Source organism: Entelurus aequoreus, linkage group LG17 (assembly GCF_033978785.1).
Source record: "Entelurus aequoreus isolate RoL-2023_Sb linkage group LG17, RoL_Eaeq_v1.1, whole genome shotgun sequence".
NCBI classification, from domain to species: domain Eukaryota; kingdom Metazoa; phylum Chordata; class Actinopteri; order Syngnathiformes; family Syngnathidae; genus Entelurus; species Entelurus aequoreus.
The window spans coordinates 14,772,538-14,793,971 of record NC_084747.1 but is presented as its reverse complement, the minus strand read 5'-3'; the positions used below and the strand labels follow the sequence as shown (position 1 = coordinate 14,793,971).

General features: G+C 41.3%; 3 protein-coding genes and 1 pseudogene across 4 annotated transcripts in view; 2 read left to right on the top strand and 2 right to left on the bottom strand.

Moving 5' to 3' along the window:
* The window catches only part of LOC133632484 (zinc finger protein OZF-like), a 421,867-nt gene extending 416,596 nt beyond the window's left edge, over nucleotides 1-5,271 (bottom strand). For both annotated transcript variants that reach the window (XM_062024929.1, XM_062024927.1), the window contains exon 1: nucleotides 4,854-5,271. In XM_062024929.1, the coding sequence (XP_061880913.1) occupies nucleotides 4,854-4,968 (115 nt within the window). In that variant the 5' untranslated portion in view covers nucleotides 4,969-5,271. The remainder of the gene's footprint in view (nucleotides 1-4,853) is intronic.
* Nucleotides 1-21,434, top strand: part of LOC133632464 (uncharacterized) — a 508,815-nt gene that overhangs the window by 301,879 nt on the left and 185,502 nt on the right. The window lies entirely within an intron of this gene.
* Nucleotides 9,924-12,734, bottom strand: LOC133632524 (zinc finger protein 135-like). Its single transcript, XM_062024991.1, has one exon. It carries the CDS (start codon nucleotides 12,415-12,417, stop codon nucleotides 11,182-11,184), a length of 1,236 nt encoding a protein of 411 aa, XP_061880975.1. The 5' UTR covers nucleotides 12,418-12,734; the 3' UTR covers nucleotides 9,924-11,181.
* Nucleotides 13,810-13,918, top strand: LOC133633003 (5S ribosomal RNA; annotated as a pseudogene).

Below are 21,434 nucleotides of genomic sequence, written 5' to 3'. Positions count from 1 at the left end.
TGCCATATTTTTGCTGAAAGGATTTAGTAGAGAACATCGACGATAAAGTTTGCAACTTTTGGTCGCTGATAAAAAAGCCTTGCCTGTACCGGAAGTAGCGTGACGTCGCAGGTTGAAGGGCTCCTCACATTTCCCCATTGTTTACACCAGCAGCGAGAGCGATTCAGACCCAGAAAGCGATGATTATCCCATTAATTTGAGCGAGGATGAAAGATTTGTGGATGAGGAACGTGAGAGTGAAGGACTAGAGTGCAGTGCAGGACTTTCTTTTTTCGCTCTGACCGTAACTTAGGTACAAGGGCTCATTGGATTCCACACTCTCTCCTTTTTCTATTGTGGATCACGGATTTGTATTTTAAACCACCTCGGATACTATATCCTCTTGAAAATGAGTCGAGAACGCGAAATGGACATTCACAGTGACTTTTATCTCCACGACAATACATCGGCGAAGCACTTTAGCTACGGAGCTAACATGATAGCATCGTGCTTAACTGCATATATAAACAGAAGAAATAAGCCCCTGACTGGAAGGATAGACAGAAGATCAACAATACTACCAAACCCTGGACCTGTAACCACACGGTTAAAGGCCTACTGAAATGCGATTTTCTTATTTAAACGGGGATAGCAGATCCATTCTATGTGTCATACTTGATCATTTTGCGATATTGCCATATTTTTGCTGAAAGGATTTAGTAGAGAACATCGACGATAAAGTTTGCAACTTTTGGTCGCTGATAAAAAAGCCTTGCCTGTACCGGAAGTAGCGTGACGTCGCAGGTTGAAGGGCTCCTCACATTTCCCCATTGTTTACACCAGCAGCGAGAGCGATTCAGACCCAGAAAGCGATGATTATCCCATTAATTTGAGCGAGGATGAAAGATTTGTGGATGAGGAACGTGAGAGTGAAGGACTAGAGTGCAGTGCAGGACTTTCTTTTTTCGCTCTGACCGTAACTTAGGTACAAGGGCTCATTGGATTCCACACTCTCTCCTTTTTCTATTGTGGATCACGGATTTGTATTTTAAACCACCTCGGATACTATATCCTCTTGAAAATGAGTCGAGAACGCGAAATGGACATTCACAGTGACTTTTATCTCCACGACAATACATCGGCGAAGCACTTTAGCTACGGAGCTAACATGATAGCATCGTGCTTAACTGCATATATAAACAGAAGAAATAAGCCCCTGACTGGAAGGATAGACAGAAGATCAACAATACTACCAAACCCTGGACCTGTAACCACACGGTTAAAGGCCTACTGAAATGAATTTTTTTTATTTAAACGGGGATAGCAGATCCATTCTATGTGTCATACTTGATCATTTCGCGATATTGCCATATTTTAGCTGAAAGGATTTAGTAGAGAACATCGACGATAAAGTTTGCAACTTTTGCTCGCTGATAAAAAAGCCTTGCCTGTACCGGAAGTAGCGTGACGTCACCTGTTGAAAGGCTTCTCACATTTCCCCATTGTTTACAATGCAGCGAGAGAGATTCGGACCGAGAAAGCGACGATTACCCCATTAATTTGAGCGAGGATGAAAGATTCGTGGATGAGGAAAGTGAGAGTGAAGGACTAGAGAGGCAGTGCAGGACATATATTTTTTCGCTCTGACCGTAACTTAGGTACAAGGGTTCATTGGATTCCACACTTTCTCCTTTTTGTATTTTGGATCACGGATTTGTATTTTAAACCACCTCGGATACTATATCCTCTTGAAAATGAGAGTCGAGAACGCGAAATGGACATTCACAGTGACTTTTATCTCCACGACAATACATTGGCGAAACACTTTAGCTACGGAGCTAACGTGATAGCATCGGGCTCAAATGCAGATAGAAACAAAATACATAAACCCCTGACTGGAAGGATAGACAGAAAATTAACAATACTATTAAGCCATGGACATGTAAATACACGGTTAATGCTATCCAGCTTGGCGAAGCTTAAAAATGCAAGATTAAAGATTAAAGTACCAATGATTGTCACACACACACTAGATGTGGTGAAATTTGTCCTCTGCATTTGTCCCATCCCCTTGGGGAGCAGTGGGCAGCAGCGGCGCCGCGCCCGGGAATCATTTTGGTGATTTAACCCCCAACTCCAATGCAGTTGCTAACGACGCCATTGAAGCTAACTTAGCAACGGGACCTCACAGAGCTATGATAAAAACATTAGCGCTCCACCTACGCCAGCCAGCCCTCATCTGCTCATCAACACCCGTGCTCACCTGCGTTCCAGCGATCGACGGAAGGACGAAGGACTTCACCCGATCATCCGTGCGGTCGTCGGCTAGCGCGTCGGCTATCCAAGTCAAAGTCCTCCTGGTTGTGTTGCTACAGCCAGCCGCTAATACACCGATCCCACCTACAACTTTCTTCTTTGCAGTCTTCATTGTTCATTAAACAAATTGCAAAAGATTCACCAACACAGATGTCCAGAATACTGTGGAATTTTGAGATGAAAACATAGCTTTTTTGTATTGGATTCAATGGTGTACCAATACTCCCGTTTAACTGGTGACGTCACGCGCAAACGTCATCATACATAGACGTTTTCAACCGGAAGTTTAGTGGGAAATTTAAAATTGCACTTTATAAGTTAACCCGGCCGTATTGGCATGTGTTGCAATGTTAAGATTTCATCATTGATATATAAACTATCAGACTGCGTGGTCGGTAGTAGTGGCTTTCAGTAGGCCTTTAAAGGCCTACTGAAATGATTTTTTTTTATTTCAACGGGAATAGCAGATCCATTCTGTGTGTCATACTTGATCATTTCGCGATATTGCCATATTTTTGCTGAAAGGATTTAATAGAGAAAATCGACGATAAAGTTCGCAACTTTTGCTCGCTGATAAAAAAAAGCCTTGCCTGTACCGGAAGTAGCGTGACGTCACAGGAGCTAGTATTCCTCACAATTCCCCGTTGTTTACAATGGAGCGAGAGAGATTCGGACCGAGAAAGTGATGATTACCCCATTAATTTGAGCGAGGATGAAAGATTCGTAGATGAGGAACGTTAGAGTGAAGGACTTGAGAGACAGTTATGGACGTATCTTTTTTCGCTCTGACCGTAACTTAGGTACAAGCTGGCTCATTGGATTCCACACTCTCCTTTTTTTATTGTGGATCACGGATTTGTATGTTAAACCACCTCGGATACTATATCCTCTTGAAAATGAGAGTCGAGAACGCAAAATGGACATTCAGTGCCTTTTATCTCCACGACAATACATTGGCGAAATGCTTTAGCTACGAGCTAACGTGATAGCATCGTGCTTTAACTGCATATAGAAACAAAAAAATAAACCTCTGACTGGAAGGATAGATAGAAAATTAACAATACTATTAAACCGTGGACATGTAAATACACGGTTAATGCTTTCCAGGCTGGCGAAGGTTAACAATGCTGTGCTAACGACGCCATTGAAGCTAACTTAGCAACTTAGCAACGGGACCTCACAGAGCTATGCTAAAAACATTAGCTGTCCACCTACGCCAGCCAGCCGTCTCCTTAGCCAGCCGTACTCATTAACACCCGTGCTCACCTGCGTTCCAGCGATCGGCAGAAGGACGAATGACTTCACCCGATGCGTTTGGCGGCCCGGAGACGTAGGAAGTCAAGGTGAGGTCGGCGGCTAGCGTGGCTAGCGCTCCAACAAAGTCCTCCTGGTTGTGTTGCTGTAGTCCGCTGCTAATACACCGATCCCACCTACAACTGTCTTCTTTGCAGCCTTCATTGTTCATTAAACAAATTGCAAAAGATGTCCAAAATACTGTGGAATTATGAAATGAAAACAGAGCTTTTTGTATAGGATTCTACGGGGTACCATAACTTCCGTTACTCTGACTTCGTCACGCGCATACGTCATCATACCGCGACGTTTCAGCTGGATATTTCCCGGGAAGTTTTAAAAGTCACTTTATAAGTTAACCCGGCCGTATTGGCATGTGTTGCAATGTTAAGATTTCATCATTGATATATAAACTATCAGACTGCGTGGTCGGTAGTAGTGGCTTTCAGTGGGCCTTTAAGGTGCCGACCGAGATGCTGGTGCAGTTTTACTCAGCCATCATCGAGTCCATCCTCACCTCCTCCATCAGTGTGGTTCCCCGGCGCTACAGTCCAGGATAAGCATAGACTGCAGCGCATCGTACGTGCTGCCGAGAAGGTGATTGGCTGCAAGCTCCCATCCCTTCAGGACTTGTTATCCTCCAGGACCAGGAGGCGTGTGGGTCAGATCACAGCTGACTCTTCTCACCCTGGACACAAACTATTCTCCCCTCTCCCCTCAGGCAGGAGACTACGCTCCATCCAGACCCACACCTCCCGCCACCTGAACAGTTTTTTCCCCTCAGCCATCAGGCACATGAACAATAACTCCTAACAGTAGCTCCTTTGAATTCCTTTCTAAGTCTATAACAAGATCTGATAGCTCAGTTACAGCTCTTGTTATTACCAAATCTGTGTTATATGTGTTTTATGTTGCACGATTGCACCAAGAAAAATTTCTAGTTTGTGAACCCGTTCTCAAACAATGGCAATAAAAACCATTCTGGTTCTGATTAAATGTGGCAAAATACTCACCTCACCTCAAAACCACGACATGATGAATATAAAAACACACTAAACGAGCCTAACAGAGTTGTTGTTTTGCTTTTAGTTTCTAAATTTGACTTTTGCATTCTTTCATCTCCTCTGATGTGAACTCCACTGCCTTCTTCAAGCTAACAATCATGGCGGCTCTTTCTTTACATTCTTCAACAAGGTCGGCTAATTTCGACTTTAAGGGCTTGAAATTCAAATAGTTTTCAAACAACAAAACTTCAAGTCACTCACCTTCATCTTTCGTCTTTATCTCCGTTAGAGATTTGCTGGAAGTTGGTGGCGCTGATTCTCTTTCATGTTCTCTTTTAGCGGACGTCGCCATCTTAGCATAGCAGTGGTCGTCCATCTTCTATCACGTCTTCAATCTTCACTTCAGATATCGCTCCAAACTCAATGCACGTTTCGTGACTTTGGAAAATACCAATTGAGATATTTGTTGCTATATTTGCTGTGAATCATATGACTTTAAGATCGTGAAATCGAAAAATCTCCGAACAACCATAGCACGCGGTCTTCGTCTTTTTGCTCCGCTTAAAGTACATTTGCGCATGCGCTAGAAGCCAGCAACTTCCGTTTCCTACTCGACATCAAAAAATTTTCAAAATAAAGGCATTTTAATCTTGTTTTGAAACAATGGTTGGCAAAAGTATCTAACATCAAATAATCTACAACTACTCTTTGAAAAAAATAAAAATAAAAAAAAATAAATATATATATATATATATATATATATATATATATATATATATATACAATTACGTGCACATACATTTGTACAGATGTTCAAACCAGAAAAAGGGCATACGTCGAAGATAAAAATAATACATTTTAAACACTACAAGAAACACAGAAATATTTTTCAACTTACTTAGTTGTTTTATACGGAGCCCCTAAAGGGACATGGGAATTTTTTTTTTTTTAGACATGTATCTCGTGGCCACGAGAAAGTATCTCGTGGCCACGAGAAAGTATCTCGTGGCCACGAGAAACTTTCTCGTGGCCACGAGAAACTTTTTATAAAAAAAAAAAAAAAAAAAAAAAAAAAATTAATTTTTTTTTTTTTTTTTTTTTTTAATAAAAAGTTTCTCGTGGCCACGAGAAACTTTCTCGTGGCCACGAGAAACTTTCTCGTGCGCACGAGAAACTTTCTCGTGGCCACGAGAAAGTTTCTCGTGGCCACGAGAAACTTTCTCGTGGCCACGAGAAAGCATTGGATGCGTGCTGATGGTTTAGTGTGTGTTAAAATGGCAGTTTAGGAGTTAATATGGCTGTATTTCCAGATAGGACTTTGCCCCATGTGTGTTGTGGCAAAATGTGAATGCTTGATTAGTAGGTGTGAGACAAACACTTTATCTTCCTGGTTATTGTAACGCTACGTGTTTGACATTATTTAAGACGTTATCATGCCCGGGAAAGGACAGTTTTCCTCTTCTGTGGCTGTGGGGGGTGGGCGTGGCTTGCGGACCTGCAGGGAAGCGGAGTGTGTCAGTTAGTCCCATGTTGATGTGATCAAACTTCTTTCTTGCTTAGAAGATACACACACAATTGTAACTGTTATTTCTTCCTGCACATAATAAATATGTACAACGTGTTTGGATGTATTCATTTATGTAAAATTGTCATTAAATGTAATATTGCCTGACAAAAAGTGATACGACGTACGTAATATTTTGATATTTACACATCGCATATTTACACACGCGCATTTGACTAGAATACCCTTATGTGCATTACATATATCAACATCAACTACCTACTGTACTGTTTACTTGTTGAAATACCCTTTTTAGAACAAATATCTACCCACATAATTTATATGTGTATATATAATATATATATATATGTGTATGTATGTATATGCATATATATATATATATATATATATATATATATATATATATATATATATATATATATATATATATATATATATATATATGCATATATATATATATATACGTGTATGTATGTATATGCATATATATATATATATATATATATATATATATATATATATATATATATATATATATATATGCATATACATACATACACATATATATATATACGTGTATGTATGTATATGCATATATATATATATATATATATATATATATATATATATATATGCATATATATATATATACGTGTATGTATGTATATGCATATATATATATATATATATATATATATATATATATATATATATATATATATATATATATATATATATGCATATACATACATACACATATATATATATATTATATATACACATATAAATTATGTGGGTAGATATTTGTTCTAAAAAGGGTATTTCAACAAGTAAACAGTACAGTAGGTAGTTGATGTTGATATATGTAATGCACATAGGGGTATTCTAGTCAGATGCGCGTGTGTAAATATGCGATGTGTAAATATCAAAATATTACGTACGTCGTATCACTTTTTGTCAGGCAATATTACATTTAATGACAATTTTACATAAATGAATACATCCAAACACGTTGTACATATTTATTATTTGCAGGAAGAAATAACAGTTACAATTGTGTGTGTATCTTCCAAGCAAGAAAGAAGTTTGATCACATCAACATGGGACTAACTGACACACTCCGCTTCCCTGCAGGTCCGCAAGCCACGCCCACCCCCCACAGCCACAGAAGAGGAAAACTGTCCTTTCCCGGGCATGATAACGTCTTAAATAATGTCAAACACGTAGCGTTACAATAACCAGGAAGATAAAGTGTTTGTCTCACACCTACTAATCAAGCATTCACATTTTGCCACAACACACATGGGGGAAAGTCCTATCTGGAAATACAGCCATATTAACTCCTAAACTGCCATTTTAACACACACTAAACCATCAGCACGCATCCAATGCTTTCTCGTGGCCACGAGAAAGTTTCTCGTGGCCACGAGAAAGTTTCTCGTGGCCACGAGAAAGTTTCTCGTGCGCACGAGAAAGTTTCTCGTGGCCACGAGAAAGTTTCTCGTGGCCACGAGAAACTTTTTATTAAAAAAAAAAAAAAAAAAAAAAAATTTTTTTTTTTTTTTTTTTTTTTAATAAAAAGTTTCTCGTGGCCACGAGAAAGTATCTCGTGGCCACGAGATACTTTCTCGTGGCCACGAGATACTTTCTCGTGGCCACGAGATACATGTCTAAAAAAAAAAAAATTCCCATGTCCCTTTAGGGGCTCCGTAGTTTTAGTTAAAAACATTTAGAAACTAAAATTATTACTCTGAACAAACAAGAAAAGCACTAAGAGTGTAGATCTCCACCAGGACCAATCCTATTGTTCACATGGTACTAAATTGTGTGCCATCTCATGTGTATCGTGTGCTGGTATGACAATAAACTTCCATGAATCCTGTAAAACACCAGACAGTTAGTAATATGGTTTCACATAAAAATGTTGGTGAAACTGCTCATTTCTACCTAACGATAGGTGGCTCTAACTGTAGTGCTAATCACTCACCAGCAGAAAGCCCTCATCACACTGCTAATCAATAACTACCATCTTAGGCACTTAACATCACTAATCGCCAGTTAACAGCTACCATGCTAAATGTCAACTATCTTAAATGCAAACATGAAAACAAGACACATTAACATCTTTCCCCATTACAAATATATTAACCCAAACCAGGGGTTTGTAGTTCTTTTAGTTGTTGGGACACGATGGACAGATTCCGGCCAGAGAATCCTTTAATCATCTTTATTGCTGAAAGGTAAATGTGAATGTGTGTGTTTGTGTGTGATATTTAGTCGTCAACGCACACAAGGCTGGCTGCCACCATTGATCGAAAATGGGCTATTCTGACAAAGACCTGCTTAAAAGGGGAAATTATGTCACAGATTGACCTGGTAAACGTCACACAATAGACTTTCGTCCACAGCCTCCCCCAACTGTCCGTATGGTAGTTAAAACCAGAAGAAAGTCTATGAGGTAGTGTCCTCGTCATCAAGGGGTGGACGCATGATCAGTCGGGTGACGGGGCGAAGGTAGGTGCGATTCGTCCCTTGAACTCTGGCAGTCGGGACCCGTCCATCTGCTCCTGGATGTGTCTTAGTGATCCGTCCTACAGGCCACGATCCTCTGGATGTGTCTTAGTGATCCGTCCTACAGGCCACGATCCTCGGGGGAGTTGAGAATCCACTGTCAAGACAACTTGACCAGCCAAAAGGGTCTTACAATCGTTACTCCACTTGCTACGTTCTTGAAGCCCTGGCAGGTAATGCTGGATGAAAGACGACCAAAAGTGATCTGCTAGGACTTGGCTGTGCCTCCAAGGTCTTTTACAGAGACCACAGGGATCGTAGATTGCTTGAGGTAGAGATGAATCGTGACGGCCCATAAGAAGGAGATTTGGCGTGACTGGGTCTGGGTCTGAGGCGTCCGAAGACAGGCAACCGGGAGGTTAAGCATTCATTATGCCTTCAACTTCTATCAATGTGGTCAGTAATACTGGTTCAGGGACTGTTTGGTCTTTGAGAACAACTCTGAGTGCTGTCTAAATGGATTTTACCTCTCTCTCCCATGTGCCCCCAAAATGTGGAGCGCTTGGAGGATTGAATCGGAATGAAATCTGGTGCTCTGCAAGTTGCTCTCTCAACTGTGGTTCCATTGAAGCAACTCCTTCACGTAATTCACGTTCTCCACCAACAAAGTTGGTACCATTGTCCATGAGGAGGTCAAAGGGTTTGCCGTGTTGTGAGATGAATCTTCTTAAGGATAGCAGGAATGCGTCCGTATCAAGATTCTCCAGTAGTTCCAAGTGTACAGAGCGAGTTGCCATGCACTTATAGATGATACCCCATCTTTTCTCTGTGTGGCGCCCAATTTTCACTTGAAGAGGTCCAAAGCAATAAACTCCGGTTGAGTAGAAAGGTGGCTTATGAATGGCTGCCACCATTGATCGAAAACGGGCTACTCTGAAAAAGACATGCTTAAAAGGGGAAATGACATCACAGATTGACCTACCAACTTAAAGGCACAGGAACATTACAGAACTGATTAACGGCACACAATTGCCTTTCGTACAAGGGGAGTCAAACTCATTTTAGCCCAGGGGCCGCATGGAGGAAAATCTATTTCCACGTGGGCCGGACGGGTAAAATCCATCCATCCATCCATTTTTCTACCGCTTTTCCCTTTTGGGGTAGCGGGGATTCGCTGGAGCCTATCTCAGCTGCATTCGGGCGGAAGGCGGGGTACACCCTGGACAAGTCGCCACCTCATCAAAAATACGACCACGACAACTTCAGATTGTTATTTTTATTTTACTTTGGCCCAAAATAGAACAAGCACATTCTGAAAATGTACATATCACAAATAATCCTCTTGACAAAACACTTCAAGTTAGTTAAACATTTAGAGGAAACAAATGGTGCATTTTCAGAAACACCATGAAGAACACAATGAACTTGGACTTAATCTCAGTGTTTGTACAAAGCAATTTAACTTTAAGTCACAGCCCATCTAGGGTTGAACAAAAAACTAAATAAAGCATGAATAAAAACTATTCTATTTATCAACTACCTCATTTGTCATTTCCACATATTAATCCTGTGCTAACTCAACAACCCATACAAACTGAGGTAGAAACTATTCAAGAGTGTTGAGTTACTTCCTGTCTTCTTGACATAATGTGTATTGATAGAAAAATAAAAGCTGTGCAATGTGTGAACAATTTCAACAAAGCACAAATAAAAAGTTAAAAGACTGACAGTATTGCAGTAAATCACACACTGTTCACTTTCTTTACATTTGCACAGAAGACAATCATTTTCACAGAACTATATCAGTGTGCAGTGTCTCATGCTGTATTTTAAGTGGGTTACTGATTGCTTATTTTACTCCTGTTTTACGTTGGGTGGAGGGGGAGGAGTCACAGCCCCGCTGTACCGTGTACCTCTTGCTTGGTATACTTGCTCGCCCCGGTATAATCTATTTGCTTGCCCAACAGAATTGCTATTGCAACATCCAGTGGACACAATTAGAACAGCAGCTTCTTTCATTAAAAAATGCAGCTGAATTTTGCACTTCGCAAACTCATCTCGCGGGCCGGATTGAACCGGTTATGCCCGAATGTCGAGGGAGGTGGGGGTTGGGTTGTGGGTTTTGGGGGTTAATTGTTCATATGTCTCTGATTTGCACATCGATCAGTCTGAGGAGTAAAAGTTGGCAGTTTGTTATGCAAACAGCTACCCAGCATCACTTATGCGTCAACGTCAGTTTTGATACATCTCAACTTTGCAGTGAAAAAGGGTGTAGTGCAGGTTTTTGAGTGTGCACAAACTTGACACATGAGGCCCCAGGTCCCTGGACTGAAGAAGGAGTAACCAAGCACTTGAAACATCATCTATCTTACTGTTCAGGAAGGTTTCAGATACAGAGAAGACATGGGGTCATGAGTACATAACATTATGCTCCAAATAATCCAAGTTTGTATGAATACCTCAGATATTTGTGAAAGAAGCAGTGAGGAGGTCCTGGGTAGGGTGGATGTCACCACATATGAGCAACATACCACAAACTAAACAGCTAATTGGTTATTTTCCCTTGTGTGTTCTCATGTGTTTTACTGCGTCTGCATTATGTGGAAACCTTTTAGAGCACACTGAACAACTAAATGGTTTTTCACCTGTGTGTGTTCTTATGTGTTCAGTCAATTGGCTCTTAATAGAAAAGTTTTCACCACAAACCGAACAGTTAAATGGTTTTTCACCTGTGTGTCTTCTCATGTGTTCGGTCAAAGAGCTATTCCGAGAAAAGATTTTGCCACAAACTGAACAATTACATGTGTTTTCACCTGTGTGTGTTCTCATGTGTAGAGTCAAACGGCAATTTTGAGAAAAGCTTTTGCCACAAACTAAACATTTAAATGGTTTCTCACCTGTGTGTGTTTTCATGTGTTGAGTCAAACGGCAATTTCGATAAAATCTTTTGCCACAAACTGAACAATTAAATGGTTTTTCACCTGTGTGTGTTCTCATGTGTTGAGTCAAATTGCAATTGTGAGAAAAGCTTTTGCCACAAACTGAACAATTAAATGGTTTTTCACCTGTGTGTGTTGTCATGTGTTGAGTCAAATGGACATTTTGAGAAAAGCCTTTGCCACAAACTGAACAATGAAATGTTTTTTCACCTGTGTGTGTTTTCATGTGTTTAGTCAATGTCCTATTTTGAGAAAAGCTTTTTCCGCAAACTGAACAATTAAAAGGTTTTTCACCTGTGTGTGTTCTCATGTGTTCAGTCAAATAGCTATTTTGAGAAAAGCTTTTTCCACAAACTGCACAATTAAATGTTTTTTCACCTGTGTGTGTTCTCATGTGTTGAGTCAAACGGCAATTTAGAGAAAAGCTTTTGCCACAAACTAAACATTTAAATGGTTTCTCACCTGTGTGTGTTCTCATGTGTTGAGTCAAACTGCTATTTTGATTAAAGCTTTTACCACAAACTGAACAATAAAATGTTTTTTCACCTATGTGTGTTCTCATGTGTTGAGTCAAACGGCTATTTAATGCAAAGCTTTTGCCACAAACTAAACATTCAAATGGTTTTTCACCTGTGTGTGTTTTCATGTGTGCAGTCAAACTGCAATTTTGAGAAAAGCTTTTTCCACAAACTGAACAATTAAATGGTTTTTCACCTGTGTGTGTTCTCATGTGTTGAGTCAAATTGCTCTTTTTAGCAAAACTTTTAGCACAAACTGAGCAGCTCAAACATGTTTTACCTCTCTTCTTTGAAGAGCATTCAGAGTTTTTGTTGTCAGTGTGAGTCCTCATATCACCTTCACAGTCTGTATCGCTGCTCAAAGGTTCTTCAACCTCGTCTTCAGCCTCACTATCTGATAGTGGCGCTAAGAGGTTGTCTACTTGTGGTTTCTCTTCATCATCTTCAGTCTTCACAAAGATAATACTCAGTGGAAACTTGGTGTAATCAGCTTCCTCTCGTCCTAGAAGACACTCTCCCTCCTGAGTGATGCAGAGTTCCTCCTCTTCCTTTTTAATGCAGGGTGGTTGTGGAGTCTCCTGCTTCAAAGTGGAGCTCCCCCCTAACTGAGGGGAAACTTCTTCTGGATTACCGATCAGCTGCTGGACGTCTGCAAGACACAAACAACAAAAACAAACTTTCTTCTATGTACTGTATGTGTGTGTAGTAGGGTTGTACAGTATACTGTTACTAATAAAGTATCATGCTACTAATTAATTGAAATCGGTACTATACCACCTTTGAAAAGTACTGGTACCATTTTTTCATCTGAATGCTGCTGTGCGGCGGTGACTACAGAGCGGAGGCGCATGATGTTGAGTGTGTCAAAACGCACACACAAAGTGCATACAAGCAATAACATGGTGGAGAGGAAGAAAGGCAACAAAGGACAATTCTACTGGTTAATAAAGAGGGTGCGTGAAGTGCAATATGGAGGTATTTGGGCTTCTAAACTAACAATAAAGGTGACACTTTAAAAAGGGAGCTGCTCTGCAAGGGTTGCTTTACACCTTTCCTGTTTGTGGGCTCCCAGACCGTGGTCGAGGAGCGCAGGGGAGACGTTCCCTCCAGGGCCCATGTTTTGTCGGGGGTAACACTGGGTCCATAAAGCTCCGCTCTTTGGTCGGAAGGACGAGGCCGTCGATTAGTTACAACTTGGTCACTTTTATTTATTATTTCCACAGGGCACAACCGGACATCCACCATGCTATTAACACTCCTGCACATGCTACCACTACCTCTCCTTACTTGCCCACTCACTCACTCACATCACTCACCCCACATACTGCCACTCTTAAAGGTGCACACACACATACACTACTCTCACAACAGCTGCTTTAAAACACACCTTGCCAAATGTGGTGATTAGTATTACCACCTTTGCTTCAGACTTAGGTCAACATTTAAATAATAAGCATTTAGATCTGCACAAGGAGTTTAAATAGTGACAGGTATAAAGTAGTTGTTACACCTGTCCTGCTGCTCTCTCTTTACTCGCCCGCTCACTCACTGACGTCACTCAGACAACACGTTGACATTCTCACAAACACACATACTACTCTCATAAGTTAACCAGCTCCCCTGCTGTGCACATGTAGATACGTAGACGCGCCGCGCACACAGCTGCTTAGCTTGATGCCAAATATTAGCGCAGTTAAAACTGCCCAATTAGCAGTCAACTAATGACTTACAGCATTACTACCTTGAGCACGCCCGATCTCGGAAGTTAAGCAGGGTCGGGACTGGTAAGTACTTGGATGGGAGACCGCCTGGGAATACCAGGTGCTGTAAGCTTGAGCGCGGTCTGTAGGAACCTGCTGCCACACGTTACGACCACCGAAGAAAGCAAGAACTCGACTCGGTGAAAGAAACAACGTGAGTATGACTCCCTGCTCTTCGTGCACCGTTCTCATGGATAGGTTGGCCCTACTAGAGGACCTTGTCCGCCGACTAGAGCAGAGTAATTTCGTAACTTTAGACGCGGCGGACACTAGCATTAGCTGTAGCGAGCTGACTAGCCCAGTTTGTAGCAGCCCTAAGCGGCCTACAAGCAAAGGTGAACCGGTTGAGACGCATAATAGAGTTAGCCTTTTAGCTAGTCCTACACCCCAGGCTACCGGGCAACCTTAGTCATATCATCAATCAATCAATCAATCAATGTTTATTTATATAGCCCTAAATCACAAGTGTCTCAAAGGGCTGCACAAGCCACAACGAGATCCTCGGTACAGAGCCCACATAGTCATAGGGGTCTCCATCACCCAAAACAAACAACTTAGCAAACCAGCCATAATTAAGTGTATTCCCAAGGTCAGAGCACCTGACATTGAAGCTAATCTTAGGGAGCTAACTCGCAGCAGGCCTAGTAAACTTGTACGACAGGCCAATTGCACCACCATAGTTAAAGTTAAGTTAAAGTTAAAGTACCAATGATTATCACTCGGCTGGGATTTGAACTCCAACCTACCGATCTCAGGGCGGACACTCTAACCACTAGGCCACTGAGATAGCTACACAAACATAGTTGTACACGTTGGCTCCAATGACACTAGGATGAGCCAGTCAGAGATTACAAAGAGGAACATAGCTAGGACTTGTAATCTCGCTAGAAAGATGTCCAGGCATCGAGTACTTGTCTCTGGCCTCCTGCCTGCGAGAGGCAATGATGAGAGGTATAGCAGATTAGTCTCGCTTCAACAGGAGGGTTAAAACTCATTTGTAAACGCTCGCTTTTAAATAGACCCCCTTTTAGACCAGTTGATCTGCCCTCTCTTTTCTGCTCTGCCCCCCTCTCCTGCGTGGAGAGGTTATTAAGTGACCCCAGATGAGGCACTAGCTGTTCCAAGTCGGGACCTGGGGTGGACCACTCATCTGTGCATCAGCTGGGGACGTCTCTGCGCTGCTGACTTGTCTCCATTCAAGATGATCTCCTGCTGGCCCCACTATGGACTGGACTCTCACACTATTAACTAGATCCACTATGGACTGGACTCTCACACTATTAACTAGATCCACTTTACGTCCATTGCACCGGTCTCAAAGGTTTCTCGTTGTTCCCATTGGGTTGACTTTTTTCTTGCCCTGATGTGGGATCTGAGCCTAGGATGTCGTTGTGGCTTGTGCAGCCCTTTGAGAAATGTGTGATTAAGGAATATATAAATAAACTTTGATTGATTGAACACTTATATGGTTTTTCATCTGTGTTTTTTCTCATGTGTTGAGTCAAAGAGCTATTTTGAGAAAAGCTTTCGCCACAGACTGAACAATTTTTTTTTTTTCTCTTGTGTGTGTTCTCATGTGTCGCGTCAAATAGGTATTTCAAGAAAAGCTTTTGCCACAAACTGGACAATTAAATGTTTTTTCACCTGTGTGTGTTCTCATGTGTCGAGTCAAAGAGCTTTTTTGAGAATAGCTTTTGCCACAAACTGAGCAGCTCAAACATTTTTACCTTCACAGTCTTTATCGCTGCTCAAAGGTTCTTCAACCTCGTCTTCGTCTTGTGGTTTCTCTTCATCATCTTCAGTCTTCACAAAGATAATACTCAGTGGAAACTTGGTGTAATCAGCTTCCTCTCGTCCTAGAAGACACTCTCCCTCCTGAGTGATGCAGAGTTCCTCCTCTTCCTTTTTAATGCAGGGTGGTTGTGGAGTCTCCTGCTTCAAAGTGGAGCTCCCCCCTAACTGAGGGGAAACTTCTTCTGGATTACCGATCAGCTGCTGGACGTCTGCAAGACACAAACAACAAAAACACACTTTCTTCTATGTACTGTGTGTGTGTGTGTAGTAGGGTTGTTCGGTATCACTACGGGTTCAGAAAAGGATCTCAGCTAACGCCACGCTACTGGGAACTGTAGTTAAGCGACATAGCCTCGCTATTTGTTGTGCACTACTGCCCATCACTGATTATAACTCGTAAATGACTAAAGACTATGTTAAGGTAACGTGCAGAGTTACCCAGGGTTCGGTTTTTGGCCCTGCACCCTTTAGCACCGACATGCTGCCACTAGGCAACATCATACGCAAATACGGTGTTAGGTTTCACTGCTGATGACACATTTAACTCTACATGCCCCTAAAGCTGACCAACACGCCGGATTGTAGTCAGCTGGAGGCGTGTCTTAATAAAGTTAAACAATGGATGTCCACTAACTTTTTGCAACTCAACGCCAAAAAAACGGAACTGCTGATTATCGGTCCTGCTAGACACCGACATATATTTAATAATACCACCTTAACATTTCACAACCAAACATTACACAAAGCGACTCGGTAAAGAATCTGGGTATTATCTTCGACCCAACTCTCTCGTTTGAGTCACACATTAAGAGTGTTACTAAAACGGCCTTCTTTCATCTCCATAATATCGCTAAATGTGTTCCATTTTGTCCACTAGCGACGCTGAGATCATTATTCATGCGTTTGTTACGTCTCCCTATGTCTAGCATTAAAAGATTACAGTTGGTACAAAATGCGTCTGCTAGACTTTTGACAAGAACAAGAAAGTTTGATCTTATTACGCCTATACTGTATATACCTTTATATACATATATATACACTGCCGTTCAAAAGTTTGGGGTCACATTGAAATGTCCTTATTTTTGAAGGAAAAGCACTGTACTTTTCAATGAAGATAACTTTAAACTAGTCTTAACTTTAAAGAAATACACTCTATACATTGCTAATGTGGTAAATGACTATTCTAGCTGCAAATGTCTGGTTTTTGGTGCAATATCTACATAGGTGTATAGAGGCCCATTTCCAGCAACTATCACTACAGTGTTCTAATGGTACAATGTGTTTGCTCATTGGCTCAGAAGGCTAATTGATGATTAGAAAACCCTTGCGCAATCATGTTCACACATCTGAAAACAGTTTAGCTTGTTACAGAAGCTACAAAACTGACCTTCCTTTGAGCAGATTGAGTTTCTGGAGCATCACATTTGTGGGGTCAATTAAACGCTCAAAATGGCCATAAAAAGAGAACTTTCATCTGAAACTCGACAGTCTATTCTTGTTCTTAGAAATGAAGGCTATTCCACAAAATTGTTTGGGTGACCCCAAACTTTTGAACGGTAGTGTATATATACACCTATACTGGCTCACCTGCACTGGCTTCCTGTGCACTTAAGATGTGACTTTAAGGTTTTACTACTTACGTATAAAATACTACACGGTCTAGCTCCATACTACCTTGCTGATTGTATTGTTCCATATGTCCCGGCAAGAAATCTGCGTTCAAAGAACTCCGGCTTATTAGTGATTCCCAGAGCCCAAAAAAAATCTGCGGGTTATAGAGCGTTTTCTATTCGGGCTCCAATACCCTGGAATGCCCTCCCGGTAACAGTTAGAGATGCTACCTCAGTAGAAGCATTTAAGTCCAATCTTAAAACTCATTTGTATACTCTAGCCTTTAAATAGACCCCCTTTTAGATCAGTTGATCTGCCGTTTCTTTTCTTTTCTCCTCTGCCCCCCTCTCCCTTGTGGAGGGGGGGAGGGGGGGGGCACACAGGTCCGGTGGCCATGATAATGATAAATGGGTTTTACTTGTATAGCGCTTTTCTACCTTCAAGGTACTCAAAGCGCTTTGACACTATTTCCACATTCACCCATTCACACACACATTCACACACTGATGGCGGGAGCTGCAATGCAAGGCGCTAACCAGCAGCCATCAGGAGCAAGGGTGAAGTGTCTTGCCCAAGGACACAACGGACGTGACTAGGATGGTAGAAGGTGGGGATTGAACCCCAGTAACCAGCAACCCTCCGATTGCTGGCACGGCCACTCTACCAACTTCGCCACGCCGCAGGCAGGACCCGGGGTGGCAATAAAAACTATTCTGATTCTGATTATACCAAGTATCGTTGCTTGCCTACTGTTTACTACTGCGGTAACTTCTAACAGACATTTCCGACATTTTGGATCGAGGTTCTTTGTTTACATTGTTCAGCAAAGTCGGCTAATTTCTATTTTTAGGGCTTGTAAGTCAAATAGCTTTCAAATGAGGGAACGCAACACACTCACCTTCATCTTCGCTTTTCAGATTGTTCTCCGTTGGTGGTGCTGATTCTCTTTCATGTTCTCTTTTAGCGGACGTCGCCATCTTAGCATAGCAGTAGTCGTCCATCTTCTATCACGTCTTCAATCTTCACTTCAGATAACACGCCATCGCTCCACACTCAAAGTCCGTTTCGTGGGCTTAAGAAAATGCGAATAGTTGAGGATTTTGATGCTATTTTTGAATCTATAAGATCGTAAATGTGAAACTTCTCCGGAAAGCCACGTCTCTTAGTCCGCCATCTTGGACTTTCTGCTTTGCCACTGTTCCATGTGTTTACGCATGCGCCAAAAGTTTGCAACTTCCGATCTAAAAAATAAAATACCTTTTAAATAACTAGCGGCCCTTTTCATATTTTCTTGCATTTCTGGCTCATAATTGAAGTGCTCCTTGTCGCGAAAACATTGTTGATATCAAAATACTTTGGAGATAGAAATTAAACAAAAATCGGCAATGTTGTATTCTGTCTTTTAGTGGGTTCAATCAAACGGCAAGTTCACAAAGTAAGTGTTGTGAAAGTGTGAAACTCACACTACTCCAGTATACATTTTCAACATTATAGCATTTCACCCTTTTGAAAATACAAAAACGTTTTTTTCCTTCTGACTTTTATCAGTAATATCCTCATTGAACGATGACTTGTACTCGACCTCGGACCAACTGCACTCAGTGAGGAAACAAACACGCTCACATAAATATTGCTCTTATTGCAAGCATAGACAGCAGAACACTTCTATTTTCACTTTTGTACACTGACTTTAGCAAACTTGCCAACCCTCCCGAATTTTCCGGGAGACTCCCGAATTGCATTGCCTCTCCCGAAAATCTCCCGGGACAAACATTCTCCCGAATTTCTCCTGATTTCCAGCCGGACCTGAGTGAGGACAGCCTGTCGTCACGTCTGCTTTTCCTCCATATAAACAGCGTGCCGGCCCAGTCACGTTATAACATCTACGGCTTTTGGAGCTCAGTGCACAACTGCACACACAACAAGAAGGAGACTATTATATATGTCTCCGTTGTCCATATGTTTATCTATAACCTATAAAGTAGGCAGGCACGGAGCTATTGCTCAGCGTGTGTTTATTCCAGCCGGCACGTTAATACACTGACACACAACATCCGGATTCCCATCGTGCATTGCTTCAAAACTACGGTAAGTAGTAATGTTAAAAAAACATAGCAGAGACGAAGCAGAAGAACGAAAAAGAGACAGTCATGGGGACGACGAGTAAGAAGAAGAAGTACGCTTGCAAGTTCCAAAATGATTGGAAACAAGAATTTCAGTTCATCCAGCACAGCTCGAAGGGGGAGGGGTATGCTAGGGAGAGATGGAACATTCCAGACTCTGGTGCATTTGATGAAGGCACTTTTGTGCGTGCCACACAGCAATGCATCATCAGAGAGGGTGTTCAGCATGGTTAGAAAGATAGTGACAGAGAATAGAACGAGGATGGACAATTCAACCCTAAACTCACTCCTTTCCTGCAAATTACATTTCACAGATGCTGCCCATACCTATGCTCCTTCAAAGGCTGTGCTACTGGCTGCAAAGCATTGCACTTTCAAATACAACAGTGAGTAGAGGAGTGTTATGTGTGTGTATATGTGTAAATAAATGTGAATTCTAGCTATAAATATACTCCTCCCCCCTTAACCCCGCCCCGCCCCCCAGCCTGCCCCGCCCACCTTCTATTCAATTTCTATATAAATGACATTTGTAAAGTTACAAAGGACTTAAAGTTAGTATTATTTGCAGATGATACAACAGCACGAAATGAACAAATTAAAAAGATGGTTTGACAAAAACAGACTATCTTTGAATCTCAGTAAGACTAAAATAATGCTTTTTGGTAACAGTAGAAGAGAAAGTCAAACACAAATACAAATAGACGGAGTAGATATTCGAAGGGTAAAAGAAAACACATTTTTGGGTGTAATAATAGATGATAAAATGAACTGGAAATCTCATGTAAAAAATATACAACATAAAGTAGCAAGAAACATGTCAATAATGAATAAAGCAAAACATGTTCTAGACCAAAAATCACTTCATATTCTCTACTGCTCACTAGTGTTACATATCTGAGTTATTGTGTAGAAATATGGGGAAACAATTACACATGTGTGCTTCATTCACTAATGGTGTTACTAAAAAGATCAATTAGAATAATACTTAATGTTGGATATAGGGAACATACAAACACTTTATTTATTGAATCACAAATATTGAAATTCAACGATTTGGTGCATTTGCAAACATCTAAAATGATGCACAAAGCAAACTACAACCTGCTAGCCAAGAATGTACAACAATTCTTCTCAACAAAAGAGGAGAAATATAACCTTTGAGGAAAGTGTAATTTAAAACATTTGTATGCACGTACAACACTTAAAACCTTTAGCATATCAGTATGTGGAATTAAATTATGGAATGGATTAAGTAAAGAAAGGCCTACTGAAAGCCACTACTACCGACCACGCAGTCTGATAGTTTATATATCAATGATGAAATCTTAACATTGCAACACATGCCAATACAGCCGGGTTAACTTATAAAGTGCAATTTTAAATTTCCCGCCACACTTCCGGTTAAAAACGCTTTATTATGCTGACGTATGCGTGTGACGTCACGAGGACAAGGGAAGTATTCGGAGCCCGGAGAATCCTATACAACAAGCTCTGTTTTCATTTCAAAATTCCACAGTATTCTGGACATCTGTGTTGGTGAATCTTTTGCAATTTGTTTAATGAACAATGGAGACTGCAAAGAAGAACGTTGTAGGTGGGATCGATCGGTGTATTAGCGGCTGGCTGTAGCAACACAACAAGGACTACTTACTTAGCAAACGCCTAGCCGATGCTAGCCGCCAAACCCACGGATGAAGTCCTTCGTCGCGCCGTCGATCGCTGGAACGCAGGTGAGCACGGCTGTTGATAGGCAGATGAGGGCTGGCTGGCGTAGGTGGAGCGCTAATGTTGTTATCATAGCTCTGTGAGGTCCGGTTGCTAAGTTGCTAAATTAGCCTTAGCGTTGTTAGCAACAGCATTGTTAAGCTTTACCAGGCTGAGAATTATTAACCATGTAGTTACATGTACATGGTTTAATAGTATTGTTGATCTTCTGTCTATCCTTCCAGTCAGGGATTTATTTATTTTGTTTCTATCTGCATTTGAGACAGATGCTATCATGTTAGCTCATGCTAAAGAGCTTTGTCGATGATGGGTGAAGTCCTTCGTCGCGCCGTCGAT